This window comes from Aspergillus ruber (assembly GCF_000600275.1).
Source record: "Aspergillus ruber CBS 135680 unplaced genomic scaffold scaffold00001, whole genome shotgun sequence".
Classification (NCBI taxonomy): Eukaryota; Fungi; Ascomycota; class Eurotiomycetes; order Eurotiales; family Aspergillaceae; genus Aspergillus; species Aspergillus ruber.
This window is the reverse complement of record NW_024467297.1, coordinates 1,263,389-1,277,468: the sequence shown is the minus strand read 5'-3', so window position 1 is coordinate 1,277,468 and position 14,080 is coordinate 1,263,389. Positions and strand designations below refer to the sequence as shown.

At 49.4% G+C, this 14,080-nt stretch overlaps 7 protein-coding genes across 7 annotated transcripts; 3 read left to right on the top strand and 4 right to left on the bottom strand.

The window, feature by feature from the left end:
* Positions 1-41: 41 nt before the first annotated feature.
* On the top strand, positions 42-943 carry EURHEDRAFT_407847 (frataxin family protein). Its single transcript, XM_040780678.1, has 2 exons — positions 42-492; positions 564-943. The coding sequence occupies exons 1-2, from the start codon at positions 133-135 to the stop codon at positions 837-839; spliced, it is 636 nt and encodes a 211-aa protein (XP_040643535.1). The 5' UTR covers positions 42-132; the 3' UTR covers positions 840-943.
* A 387-nt stretch (positions 944-1,330) lies between these two features.
* Positions 1,331-3,094, bottom strand: EURHEDRAFT_512000 (uncharacterized protein; the record flags this gene model as incomplete). Its single annotated transcript, XM_040786020.1, has 6 exons — positions 1,331-1,351; positions 1,420-1,621; positions 1,858-2,094; positions 2,153-2,703; positions 2,784-2,882; positions 2,951-3,094. The coding sequence occupies 6 exons, from the start codon at positions 3,092-3,094 to the stop codon at positions 1,331-1,333; spliced, it is 1,254 nt and encodes a 417-aa protein (XP_040643534.1).
* A 312-nt stretch (positions 3,095-3,406) lies between these two features.
* On the bottom strand, positions 3,407-4,007 carry EURHEDRAFT_31810 (uncharacterized protein). The gene has a single exon (XM_040778325.1). The coding sequence runs from the start codon at positions 3,796-3,798 to the stop codon at positions 3,484-3,486; it is 315 nt and encodes a 104-aa protein (XP_040643533.1). The 5' UTR covers positions 3,799-4,007; the 3' UTR covers positions 3,407-3,483.
* Positions 3,941-6,564, bottom strand: EURHEDRAFT_373749 (putative transcription regulator BDF1; the record flags this gene model as incomplete). The annotated part of the gene is made up of 3 exons (XM_040778567.1): positions 3,941-4,276; positions 4,333-6,394; positions 6,464-6,564. The coding sequence occupies 3 exons, from the start codon at positions 6,562-6,564 to the stop codon at positions 3,941-3,943; spliced, it is 2,499 nt and encodes an 832-aa protein (XP_040643532.1).
* Positions 6,565-8,834: 2,270 nt separating this feature from the next.
* Positions 8,835-11,862, top strand: EURHEDRAFT_469595 (Utp12 domain-containing protein). Its single transcript, XM_040785288.1, has 2 exons — positions 8,835-9,548; positions 9,605-11,862. Exons 1-2 carry the CDS (start codon positions 8,983-8,985, stop codon positions 11,586-11,588), a joined length of 2,550 nt encoding a protein of 849 aa, XP_040643531.1. The 5' UTR covers positions 8,835-8,982; the 3' UTR covers positions 11,589-11,862.
* Positions 11,863-12,533: 671 nt separating this feature from the next.
* EURHEDRAFT_31524 (uncharacterized protein) lies at positions 12,534-13,201 on the top strand. Its single transcript, XM_040778316.1, has one exon. It carries the CDS (start codon positions 12,580-12,582, stop codon positions 13,042-13,044), a length of 465 nt encoding a protein of 154 aa, XP_040643530.1. The 5' UTR covers positions 12,534-12,579; the 3' UTR covers positions 13,045-13,201.
* Positions 13,202-13,412: 211 nt separating this feature from the next.
* On the bottom strand, positions 13,413-14,023 carry EURHEDRAFT_446106 (uncharacterized protein; the record flags this gene model as incomplete). The annotated part of the gene is made up of 2 exons (XM_040783573.1): positions 13,413-13,665; positions 13,734-14,023. 2 exons carry the CDS (start codon positions 14,021-14,023, stop codon positions 13,413-13,415), a joined length of 543 nt encoding a protein of 180 aa, XP_040643529.1.
* Positions 14,024-14,080: the final 57 nt, after the last annotated feature.

Sequence of the window (14,080 nt, the reverse complement as noted above, 5' to 3'; positions counted from 1 at the left end):
GACATTTGTGATCCGCACTTCTTCCTCCGCAGCTTTTTGACCTGCTTTCTTCTCTTTGCATTGCCAACTGCCACCTTTCTACTCCATATTTCCAATCAAATTCTCTAAATAGCCATTTCTACACAATCCACCATGCTTCCCCGCGCCCCTCGAGCCCTCCTCTCCGCCCTGCGCCCATCCCTCCGCATCAGCCGGATCCTAGCACCAGCCGCCATCCACCCTCAAGTTCCCCAACAATCCCAACTAATCCTTCGCCAGAGCTTCCACTCCTCCCCTATCACCCGCAAGGGCATCCACCCCGAATCCTCCGAGCCCCCGGCCCCGAAGCCGCAGTCTCACAATGTCGCCGGCGCAGCAGTCCATATCACAGAGCCGACGCCATTGACGGATGCGCAGTACTACGAGTACTCGGAGCATTATCTTGAGTCGCTGCTGAATGAGGTTGAGCGGACGGCGCAGGAGGACGCCTCGGATTTGGAGGGGGAGTATAATGTGCGTTACGCCCCATCCAATCTATGAGAGCGTTGAGGGATTGACATGCTAATGTTTGTGTGTTATTGCAGGCCGGTGTACTGAACATCATCGCCCCCGGTATTGGCACCTTCGTCTTGAACAAGCAACCCCCGAACAAGCAGATCTGGCTTAGTTCCCCGATTTCCGGGCCCAAGCGGTACGACTGGATCGTTGAAAGCGAGGGGCAGAATGAGAAGCAGGGAACTCGGACTACTGTCACTGGGCAGTGGGTTTATCTGCGCGATGGGTCGAACTTGACGGATTTGTTGAATTCGGAGTTGGGGTTGAATTTGTCCAAGGATATTTATAGCGAAGAGTTATATTAGGCAGAGCGGATGGACTGTATTATCTACACAGGAAAATGAATTGATCTTATGTATATCGGTTGTTGATTCCAATTTCATGTCATGACGAAATATACCAGTATTCTCTCGTGGATGGTGTGGCTGATTGCGTCCGAGCCCATTCATCATATATTTGTGACCATGATTACAATCAAACCCATATCTATCCCAGCAACCTGTTCGGTGGCAGGCTGGTCGTGGCCAGGCCACATCAAGCAATATCCAGTATCCCAATCCCAATTTCGTCGAGACGCGCACGGCGCAGTGGAGGATAACCAGACGGGATACAAATCCCTGTGACCATTGCCAGTCTTCTCGCGACGTAGATCTTGCGGCCCTCACACCTCGAGTGACCCAATCCCGAACTTGTTATTTACAAGCAAGAATGGTTGTTTGCCGTCTTTAAACCGGGTGTAGCGTCGTCCGGTTTGTATGTTTCGTCGGACCGTCGTAAAATATAGTCTCGTGAATAATCACGCCTTAGGAAGATCGGCCTGTCACATCAAACCACTCATTAGCTTCGCCCTTCACATATCCCACTTAATCCAGAAAAGGAACCAACCTCATCAAAAATAACCCTAATCATCAAACTACAACTCGGACACACAGCGATCTCCTCCCCATCTCTCAAATCGTCAATGCAAATCTCGAACCGATCGCCGCAGGGACATGGATAGTGGTAGATTTGGAGGTTGGGGTCGAAGGTCATGTCTTCGATTTCGATCTCGTCGTAGATGGAGAGGGAATCGTCGGCCATTTTGATTCTTTTGATTTCTTCTATTTCTCCTGATTGTTTCTTCCAACGGGCTGTCCTGGTTGATGCTTGTCTGGTGACTGGTTTAGATATCTTGGTGGCGCTGTCGCAAAAATTTTGGAGCAGGTCATGTGACTGCGGGGGTGCCTTATCAGATCTGCATATCATCTGGATTGTGTGCCTGAGGATGGATGTACATCCCATTGAGGGTATCGAAGAAAAACAGCAGGAAAAAAAAGTATCTACTTCTCTAAACTCTTCATCTCCATCTCCACCGCAACAATTTCCTTGATCACACTAGCATACTGTTGTGCAATATCACCGAGTAGACCGGATCCAGACTCCCCATTCAACTCCTCCGTGGCAAGTTCTCGTCTCTCTTCGAACTGTTCGCGCACCGCCTGGAGATGTTGATTATATCGCACAAGGGCGGAAATCGTTTCGGGGGTGTATATGGTAGATCCAATGTCTAGTTTCATCACGCTTTTCAGGGTTAACCTTGCTCATCCAAGACAATATTGAGAACGGTGTATGGACTAACTTCAACTTCCCCTCAATACCCTGCGCAACCGTAGCCAAATGCTCAGCCTTAGACTTCATAGCCCTAGACAATGCCCCATGCTTTGCACGCTCCAACAGCACAACCGTCCGCTCTAACACCTGCGCCCTCATCGCGAGTACCTCCGCAGCGGTCGCGGCCATCTGCTTCCTTGCCGTGGGTAACTCCGACAATTGAGCCTGACGTAGCTGCCGCAATCGCTCGCCAAGTCGTGGGTTCAGCAGCGCCGGCTGTGTAGGTCTAGTCGTGGCTTGCCACGTACGGACTCGAGGGGTTCGCGGAAGATCTTTGGATTCCGCAGTGGACGGGTCGGTGTCTGTTATGGCTCGGAGGTCGTCGACGGCAGATGCGAGGGCGTTAGAGAAGGAGGGGATGAAGACTGGGATGTTGGTGTAGAATGCTTCGATGTCTGGAGCGAGGAGTGAGGATACCTCGCTGCTTTCTATGCCATTACCGGGGTCGTCGGTATCTTTACCGACCTGGCCTCGCGGAGTCTCTAAGTAGAGCACGATTATAGCGACGATATCTCGGTACTATACCACCCCCCGATTTTCGTGCAAAAGTGAGTTTCCGATCTTCCACAAAGAATACTCGATCAATGGTAGGAACTGACCTCATTTGCCAACCCACTCTCCGGATCAAACGCCAACCGCCTCAACGTCTGTTTCTCAATCTGCCTTTTTGCATGTCGTATGCGACAATTCTTCAGGTCCTATTTAACATCGCAATAAGAGATTCCGCATCAATAAGTCGCAATAATCATGGCTTGCTGCTGCGTACTTCCAGGACTTCTTGTCTGGCCGGTTGCGCATCGTTTGCGCGTGTGGACCCATCGAGGTTGAGGACGGTAGTTGTCAGTTGTTGGTACAGTTTTTTGAATTGGGGATTGCTTTCGAGGATCGTGGGATCGCAGGGAGGGATCATTGCGGTTATTGCTATGTTTGGATGATGTGGTTGTTGATGCGGAGGTTGAAACCGTCATCTTGACTCCGCACACCGCCTAGACTTTCTCTACTCATACTTTTCGGTGTCTATAGAACTTCAGTTTACAGAAGTGGACCGTTTTTGTTTGATATACTTCACTTCCATTTCACATTCACATCGTAATCATACATACATTCAGTGCCATCCAAAACCCACAGCAAGAAAATCAACATAGCGACTATTCATCGCATGGGCATGGCGACAAATGATAAAAAGACAGCGGTTCCAATAAATCCATCACTCACTGCTCTCCTTCCACATTCCGAAAATAACTTCCACAATGTCTCAACTTCTTCGAACGTCCCCATAATGACATCTTCAGACAGTCGTCACATTATTCTCCCTGTCTTCTGTATCAAATACCCACACGCAAGAAAAGGGAAATAAGACAAGCCTGAAAGCTGAAGAATGCTTCTCAAAAACACGATGGCCAAGCCATTTGCTGGTTGGCGACGAATCCACGAAATCGCATGAGTACTGAAAGAAGCGGAGATAGGTGCGGTAAAAAGAGAAAAAAGAAAATGAAGAGCACGAAGATGATCATATATGTACAAGAGGATATTCAGAACAAATCCGCTTGAGTACGCAGTACACTTCAATAAAGGTATCGCGTGGCAGCAAGAGATATGCAGAGCAGACCCCATTATTAGTGTAGAAGAAAGACATAAGAGGAAAACGGCAAAAGCTGAAGGCTTCTAATTGACTCGGATCACTCGAGAGTAATAGAGCGAAGTTAGAACAGAGAATACATAGCATCTTAAAGCAAAAAGCTGCATTGCATTGCATTTATTCTTCCTCGCTCTCTTCGGAATCATCATCTGAATCATCGCTACTCTCATTCGGTTCGACAGAGGGAACCGGATCCGGCGATTGACCGCCGCCACCCTCAAAGCGCGACAAGTTGTTGGCAAGCATGTTAATTTGTGCTTCTTGCTCGTATTTGCTCATCGGCTTATTCTTCTTGGGCTTCGGGCCAGCAGGATTGTTCGAGATAGCGGGCGCGGGCTCATCGTCATCCTCCATAACATGCGGAGCGTTCTTCCTGACGAACTTGAGCAGCATCAGCAGAACATCATTGGGAAGCTCATCGATATCCAGCTCGATCTCAGTCTCTTGGGTACCCTGTCGTAAATTAAGTTAGAACATGTGTTGGAAAATAAGAGAGGCGGGAGACATACCTTGAGAGCCGGAACGTTGCTTTGGATAATCTTAAGCGCCTCCTGCATTTTCTTGTCGGGAAGACTACTGATGCCATTGGAGATGAGCTGCTTCTCATGGTAGGTAACGAAACGCTGCTTCTCAGGCTTGGGCTTGGAACTCTTCTTGTCCTTCTTGCCAATGGAGATGGACCCGCTCTTCTTCGGATCCTTCTTTCCAACAGGCTTCGACTTGCCAACCTTCTTCGATCCAGGCGGGGTCTTCTTTTTTTTCTGGGTAATCGCTTCAACCTGACGGGACATTTCCGCAATCTGCTTCTGCAGTAGGGTGAGTTTTTCGGTGTCCTCATCACTTTCTTCCACGTCTTCATCACTGTCCTCGTCAGAGGAGTCGAGACTTTGTTGCTCGTGTTGAGGCTCATGAGCTTCAAGATAGCGAGTCTTTTGCGCCCACTTGTTGTTGAAAACCTCCTCGAGTGTCTTTCCGGCCATAAAGGTCGGATCACCAGGAATGTTGAACTTGAAGCAATTCTTGAAGATCTGACGCATGTCTGTTTCGAAATCCTTCGCATTTTCATATTCGCCGGCCTTAAGCTTAGCCGTCATGGTTCCGAGATCCATCGGCTTCTTGATGATGCTGTGGTAAGTCGGAATATTTAGCGCGACAGGGTCAACCGGGTAGTAGAAAGGCATGGCGTAATTGAAGTGCTTGTGTTTGTAAACTTCATCAAGAACTTCTTGGCAGAATCTCAATTCCCACTGGAACTTCTTCTTTTTCGGCTTCGTAGAATATGGAAGATCCCGTTTGGGGGGGTGGATGGAGCGCTTAGGACGTCCATCGGCGGTGGTCGAGTCACGGCGGATAAGAGGCAACCCTTCAGGGCCCAGAGCGAAAGTCGTTGCTTGGGGAGACCCGGTTGCACGTGGACCAGACAGGCTGGGCCGTGCCTGCGGTCGAGCGACTGTGGTCTTGGGAGATCCCTTCTTGGACTTCTTTTCCTCGACCTGGTCCCGCCGGGGGAGATTGACCATCTGTTTATCGAAAGTGGCCTTGAGCTTCTGACCCTCTTGGGCAACTAAGTGATCCGGACCATTAAAAGTCATGGCGTTCTGGACCATTAGGTAGAAGTCGTCAATGACGTTTTGTGCGGTGGGATACTCATTGGCCTTCAATCTGCGCTCAATGGTTCCAAGGTCCATAGGACGTGTAATGAATTGAGGGTAGTGAGGAATGTTCATCTTAATTGGATCAACAGGTTCCCGGTAGAATCGCGCGTCGTTCATACGCTTCAAACTCTGGATTCCTTTCAAGAGAAACTTGTGTTGCATCTTGGTCATGGTCCTACCCTCGTTGGCTGGCGGCGCAGCAGAAGCATCTGTGGCAGGCGTAGGCAAGTTTGCAGCACCCGTGTCATTCGAAGCGGGAACGGGAGCCGGAGTAGGTGCTGCACCTTCAGTAGCAATTTTTGTACGCTTCGCAGCTGGCTCATCGCCATTGTCCGGCTCACGTTCTCTGGAAATCTTGGTCGGAGAAGCTGGAGGTTCCGGTGCGTCCTGCATCTCCTGGTCGTTGGTCTGTGGTTGATTACTAGTGACATCAAAACTAGGCGCACTGTCCAGCTTGGTATCAACGGAAGGGTGATGAGGGAGTTCAGCCTTCACTGTGGTCGAATCCTGTTGGTGCTTAGTTGTCTCTGGATTATCTTCCACCTTTACTTCCGACGAAGGCTCCGCTGCGGGCTTTGGAGCGTCTTGTGGTGCTGGAGCTTCCTTCGGAGCCGTGCTGTCCGCATCAGCATCATTAGACGAATCTTGAGAAGCTGGCTGTTTGACAATGGGTTTTTCCTCAGCAGGTTCCTTCTTGGTCTCATCTGTTGTCGCAGCTTGTTCCATGTTCGAAAGTTTTGCGTCTTCGGCCGGAGGAGTTGCCTGGGGAGCGACTGGAGGGACAGCTGTATCAGTAGCGGGCTGGGCGGAAGACTCGGAGTTGGCGCCGTTCGTTGTGGCGGAATTGGCGACACCATTCTCAGTCGCACCATTAGGGACATCGAGCTTGGAATCAGTCACTGGAGGAGCTTGCGCGCTGAAAGCAGTGCGTCAGTGAATAATTCCCGCGGACTGACAACACGGGCTGGCAAAGGTGAATACATACCCTGTGACAACATCGGGAGACGATATTCCATTTGGCGACGGCGGCAGTTGAGGCTTCTCCTCCTTTTGAATGGAGGGAGCCTCGGCAGGCGGCGTCGCCATTGAGAGCTCTGGGTGTGTATGAAGAAAGATCTTAAAACCCCTCCAGTAGAAAGCGTAGAAAGAAGAAAAGGAAGCCGGAATACAAGGACTCTAGTAGGACACAGCGACACAAGCGATAAGCTCGACTCAGCTATCGAAGAGTGAGAGAGATTAGGAAGTGACAACAGCAAGACTGAACTGGAATAGGTACTCTCTGCGCTATTATCACAGACTAATAGAATCGAATTCTCCGTCGAGCGAAAATAAGAAACGGAATATAGAAAAGAAACCTGATTAGATGACAGAAACCAAGGTCTCCAGCGCTGGTTGTTGTTATTTTTCTGAGGGTCGCCAGAGCCCGAAGAGATACAAAAAGAGAAGAAAGAGTCGCAGAGTGGAGAATGCGACAGGAAAGCGAATTTATATTGCCAAGAGGCGGTCAGAGACGAATCACGTGGGCGACGACAGTGGCAAGCTCGATGATTTGCCGGAAGAGGAAAGAAGAGTGAGCAAGGTCAGGTGATCATCAGGCAAGGATGCAGCAGCGACCACAAGAGAAGAGTGAATGCCTCAGGCTTTCAAGATGAGAGAGGGAAAAAGAAAACAGGATCAGCCACTCCTGCAGGCACTGTGGCTGGAGAAAAAAAAATTAAGGGAAGATGACGACGTTGATAAGAGTAGGTCAGGGGCACAGACAAGAGAGCGCGACGCGACGCGTTGTTATGTAAGCGGTAAAATAAAAAGGGTAACCGAGGATACCAGGGGAGGGGGAAGGGGGAACAAATAAAAAAAACACTCTCTCAAGACAAGAGAAAAATCGGAGGGGGTGCGAGAATGCTTAAGTACGAGCGCCCGCGTCGCGCTCGTCCGCCCTCTGCCGCTAGCCCCATCAGTCGCGCTATTCCCGATTGTTCTAGTTCAGGCCATTTAGCAGTTTCTTATTGGCTACATGATGACGCGTTCTACGGGTACACGTTAATGATTGGTTGATGTTAGCCCCACTGGCGGGTACCGGAATCTTTCGTAGTCGAGAGCGGTAGTCATCGTTTTTTTTTTTTTTACTTCGTAAAAAAGTTCTTTCACCTTCGTAGCTTCAGCTGGGTATGCACGGTGTGTCAAGATAGTTGCAAAGAAAACCGTTGAATCACATCAAACAGTGCCCCGTGTATCACCGACCAACGAGCGAGGGTGATCAAAATGACATACCCGAAAAGACGGATACCAGGCATTCATGTAAGAGTGGTGACCCAAATGCACTCCTGACCGTCACAACCCAGGGTTGAGCCCTAAACCCTTCTCCTTACTTCCGATCGGGTCTAGGGTCAAGCCTGTCACACTGATGCAACCGCCCTTGGACGCTCCACCCGCCAAGGCATAAACCAGAATTTGGTCATGGCACGCGATTAGGATTCCCAATGCTGCCGGAAACTTAAATGTAAACATCACATCAAGCGGTATCCATCCAACTCCATTGATAGGGATGCTAGGTTCCACAAGTATCTCCGTTTGATATTCTCGTCAAGCGATCTGCACGTACGAAGTACGGTGCATTTCATATCCGATAGGTTGTATTCAACGAATTCGCTAGTCGCTGCTGTAGAGTAACAAGCGTTGGCGGAATCGGTTGTTCATAGTTCTCCGTAATAATCCGAAGTTTGCAATGTTGTACTCTGCAGAGGCCACCGTTTACCTCCTGATACACCCTGCTTCTTAATCAACCAAACGAATATGCCAATTTAAGTTGTTTGCAAAGACGCCACCATATCAGGGACCTGAGGTGTGGACAATGCGCAAAGGTGTCATCTCGAGAGGAAGTCGTAGAGCAATGTTCTGAACCTGCGGCTAGAGTTGGAGGATCTGTTAGCATTGGCGCATGCCATGGCCGTTGGCATTCCCGACGACTAGCACACTATAGTGGCATTTCAATGACAATAGTCACGGCGTCCAAGTTAGCCACATTCCGACGATTGGTTAGCAGGACATCAAAACTAACAGCAACAAGAAGACTGTTGCTGGTTAGACAAGAGATAATGCTGACTGGAGCACAATTGACACATTGACACATTGGAACTGAAATGTGTTTGCATCGACCACAGCAGTGCCCCAGCAATCTGATATGAATGCTTTGTTTTAGGAGATGATGGTTCACACTCCAGGCGGAGAGAAGAGACACCGTGATTACTTAAGCAGAAACGGAGCTCCCCAGGCCGCTAAACCGCATTAGGATAAGCGTGTCTACAGCCTTTTACAGAACTTTTTTTTTTTTTTTTCCCGGTCCTCAACATCGACACGGACGACGGTCTGCAGCTTTTACCCCCATAATATTCAGCATTTCTAGTCAAATCAGGGCTAGCGTCATCTTACCGTCCAGTCTCTATTTTTGCGACTCATTTTATTCCAAGTTGGTCGCCTGTTTTCGCGGATTTCGTACAGAAAAAGATGGGCAAGAAAGCCTCTCGGGCGCCGGCCTCGAAGACATCTTCGGCCGCAACGCCAGCGGTTGCCAGTCAAACATACACGGGAAATAAGTCTTCGGTTTTGCGAGCTGCTTTTGCGCCATCGGAGTATCAATTGGCCCTTTTTGCGTCCGTTATCCAGGGTCTCGACGCCCAACACCTCCGCATCCATGACACAAACACGGGACGATTGCAGTGCGAACATGTGCTAGCTCCGAAGGAAACAATAACGTCGCTGGACTGGGGTTACTATCCGGGCCGCCAGCAAAAGGACCAGCAGTCGAAGAAGAAGAGGAAGCGCCCTTCCGACGTTAATGGAGCCGGTGGATCCGATCTGGGCGATGTGGTTGTTGCGTTTAGTACAAGTTCCTCCGACGTTCGGATGTACTCGCCTGCTGAGGACAAGATTGTGGGATCGCTTGTGAATGGACACGAGAAAGGTGTTAAGGAATTCAAGTTTACTGCTGGCCGGTCGAACCAGGAAGGCTGGAGTATCGGAGGTGACAACAAGCTCGTGCAGTGGGACCTATGCACCAGTCAAGTTCAAAGGTAGGCATGACATGATCACTCTTTGAAAACAACCGTCACCTAATAGTTTGATTCAGAACGATCAACCTCCCAACTACATCGACATTTACCTCTCTTTGCCGCCCATTCCCTTCTAATCCTCCCGTCATCTGCGCCTCTCAGACACCATACATCATCAATATCGAAAACGATGAATCTCCGATTGCATTCCCTGCCATGCGTAATACGATCCAAACAATCATCTCCTCTTCGACGGACTCGCCTACAGGGCTCTTCCTTGCCTCCGACAAAGATCGTTACATCAACGTCTTCGACTCCAAGACCCATAAGCTCGTTCTTAATCTTGTGGCAGACAAAGAGGTCTCCTCATTATCGCTGTACGCCGGTTCAGACAAGCAGACGTCTTTGGAAAAACAGGTTCTCGCAGCTGTGACGGAGGACGGCACAATTGAGCTTTTCACGAAGCCTTTCGTTCAGGCTCAAGGATCAAAAGAAACTACTAGTCTCAAGGCTAAGGGAAGACAGATGACTCGAAGAGCCGATGCTTCGATTCAAATTACTCGCTCAGAAAACTCGGATGCTCTTGTCTCTGTGGTGGCTGCGTCCATCCAGGGATCCGATGTGGTGATTGCTTATGCCGAAGGCGGTGTTATTCCAGTGTTTGAACGGATCAGGTGGCAAAACGAAGAGACTGACGAGCTCTCATTTACTGGTACGAAGAAGGTACCGAAGACCAAGTCAAGCAACTCCGTACTCGCTTCGGTATCTACAAACAAGGCGAAGAACGCAGGTGAAAGTCAGGTCGATGAGTCTCGGGCCATTGTTAAGCAAGGAAATATCGCCGGTGATGATGATGATATTGAAATGCAAGACACCAAGCAGGGTGATGTGTCGGAGTCCGACAGTGAGGAGGAAAACTCGGATGAGGAACAAGAACCCAAGAAGTCGGACGAAAAGAAGGACACCCCGAAAAAGAAGGTGAACGACAACGATGTCGAAATGCAGAACGCATCTGGCTCAGACGAGGAAGATGGAGAAGAGGAGGAAGAGGAGACAGGCGAGCCATCATTCGGTGAGCTAATGCGGGCAAACGCATCGGAAGAAGTCGACGTTGAGGCCGAACTAGATGACGAAGTTGGAATGGGCGCTTTGGTACCGGGTAAACCTAATGCGACCGTCCAACAAATCCCCACTGGTGTCTCCCTCTCCACCGTCCTCACCCAGGCCCTCAAGACCAACGATAGCGGTATGCTCGAGTCATGCTTCCACACTGGCGACCTCTCCATCATCCGGACTACCATCCAGCGTCTCGACTCCTCGCTGGCAGCTACCCTTCTTCAAAAACTCGCCGAACGCCTTTCTTCGCGTCCTGGCCGGTATGGTCACCTTCTCGTGTGGGTGCAGTGGACATGCGTGGCACACGGAGGTGCTCTTGCCGGTAAGCCCGAGCTTCTGAAGCGTATGACTACGCTGTTTAAGGTGATGGACCAGCGCTCCTCGAGCCTGTCCTCGTTGCTCCTACTCAAGGGCAAGCTCGACATGCTCGATGCACAGCTGAGCCTGAGACAATCCATCCGCAGCAACGCGGAGGGCATGGACAGCGAGGATGAGGACAATGTTATCTACGTTGAGGGACAAGAGGACGAGGAAGACGAGGACAGCGATGTGGAAGCCAAGAACGCAGCCACGCCGCGAACGAAATCGATACGCGACCAAGCCATGGACGATGATGAGTCGATGATCAACGGCGTGCAATCCGGCTTTGATGACTCGGAGAACGACGAAGAAGAGGGAAGCGAGGAGGAAGAGGACGAGGATGAGAACATCCTCGACGTCGAGGCGGAGGAATCCGCCGGCTCTTCGGACGCTGAAGAGTCACTCGAAGAAGACGAAGGCGATGAAGACGAAAGTGCTGAGAGCGAAGGCTCGATTGCTGACTTTGTTGCTGACTCCGAAGATGATGGAGAGTCTGATGTTGAAATGCCCGCGCAACCCCCGCCGTCCAAAAAGGCCAAGGTGCAAGGTAGTGCCAAGGGGAAGAACAAGGGGGGAAGGAAGTAAGATATTCCTTTTTTTAGAGCATGAATGGATATGTAACTTGTGTATTTACCAAGCAACTCACTACCTACCTACTTGCCTATACCCTGTTCTTCTTTTTTCATATATGTAATGCTTTTATTTGGTTAGTCTACAGGGAGAAAGAGAGAGGGTTTTGTTTCATCAAAAGTGACGTCTATTTCATTTCTTCTATGTGTCTATTATTGTTTCAAAATGCAGACCATACTAATGCATCAGCCAGAATTCTTTAACAGTCAAGTTCTCTGAGTATACGCAGCACGGAATTTCTCCAGTCAATGCTAGATAGCGAGTATTAGAAACCATGATGGAGCTATGTTGGCTTTTACTACACGATATCTTCTTCAATGGCCACATCCAGCACCAGATTCAAGAGCAAATTTCGCATGTCTAGTCAACTATGTTATTGATGAGTCAATGAATATGACACCGGCAACTCTGCAAGCAACGAAAAGCTACGATACGAGTATATGCATACTCTCTGCAAATGGAGCACTCCGACATTCTTACAATTGCAACATTATCTTGCCCTCCCGGCCTCTGGAGATAACCAAGACGCTGTGATCCTTGCGGCAGTTTATTTTAAATAAGCGGAATCTTACCTAGGAAATGTTACGGGATTCTTGGATCAACCTGAGCACTGAAGTATAAATATTTCGATACACCCTTACATGCAGTCACCAAAGGCAAACACTACGATCTTGTCTACGAGCTTCTGCAGCATAAAGCTGATGTCAATCAAGATAATATCTTGATGTGAGCCATCTCTGATGACCGTGAGGATATTGCCTACCTGTTAATACAACCACAAAATGGAATCAATACATCCGGTCGTGACTTCGAGTGGTCAATAATATTTTCAATACAGTAGAATTATCACGACTTGGCTTGGATACTTTTAAATAAAGTAACCATTCTTATATCAGGATTTTGGTATTTGCTTTCTGAAGGTCTCTGTGCGGCTTGTCGACTGGGAATGATGGATATTGTAAACCGATTACTTGACAACGCAGGCGATCCGAATGTGACTGGAGCCTATGGAGGAGCATCTTCTCATGTGCCGCTTATTGCCCAGGCTGCGTGGACTGGGCAGGAAGAGGTCATACATCTTTTACTTGAGCGTGGAGCAAATGTCAATTTCCATGGGAACAAAACCATATTCGCAGCAGCATGGGGAGGCCAAATAAATGCCGTGAAAATACAAATACTTATCAATGCTGGACTCTCTAATGCACAGATCGATGTATGTGGATTGCTCACTCGGGCCATGCACAGCATGAAGCCGGAGGCAGCAGAGTTCCTGCGCTTTTTTCAAGAGAGCGGATTGATTGATATCCACCACCTTGACAAAGACCCATCAAGGCAGAGAAGAGCCTTGTTGATGTGTTGGTATATGCTGCCGCAATGGATCGAATCTTGTATGAGTACGGGGTTGATCTAAATATGGCGCACTGTACTCATGGTATGAATGCTCAGCGCTGATTGTCGCCGCAAAGGCGCGGGGCCAGGAAAAGTGGTGGAATATCTGCTGAGCATCCGAGTCAAGGATTTAAATCCGCTTGATACCTGTGTAGCAGATGATTTCAGGAGTGGCAAGTTTCCTGCTGAGCCTGGGCCATTTTCGACAAGCTCCATGCCATATAGAGCTTAATTCTTCATCCATTTTCTCCATAGAGCCTACCGTCTCAATTGGATAAGTAGTAAAACGAACAGCATTTTTTTGTTGCGTCTGGACGTGAGCCAACGACTGCTGTTTATGATAAGAAAGGATTTGCAGCCTTTGGTACCTGCGGCCCCATCGGACCCCCATTACAACGAAACCTCTTCCCCCTTACACGCACCACCATGTAAAATTTGGTGCCCTGGCACCTTATTCCCCTGCAACGGCACTTGCATCGCAACCGTAACCTCATCTGATGGATACTTGGTGATGTGTCCATCACCACTAACCTTGGCCGTATCCAGCGCTAGAATCGCGCCCTCCTTACCACCTCGGATCCAGGCTTCTTTACCAGAGTGCGGGAGGGTGATATGCGCAAGGCCGGAGAGGAAAATCACCCATCTAAATTCATTGTTAACCATAAACATCACGACAGAAGGTCGAGAAAGGGGACGGGAAAGGGAACATACTGCATAGCAGGAGCGTTATGTCTCCCACCGTCAAACTTTGCAGGAAGGACAGAAAACGATGCATTTCCGCTCACGGGACCCAGATTGAGTACTTCAGAGCCTGCGGTGCCAGCTTGGGAGGACTCGGTGAAACCGGGTTCAATGGCCCAGCATTCCAGGGTGGATTTGTTGTTGTGCGCGCCGATGACGGTCACGTTGAGGGTTTTGAAGTCTGGTGCTGTCGCAGTTGCAGTTGCAGCTACAGCTGCGGTGCTTGTGAGGAGGGTTGTGAGGAGCTTGACTGAAACCATTTTGTGGGTGTACTTGAATGTGTATGGTGTTGTAGGAAGTAGTAGGAGAAGGAGAAG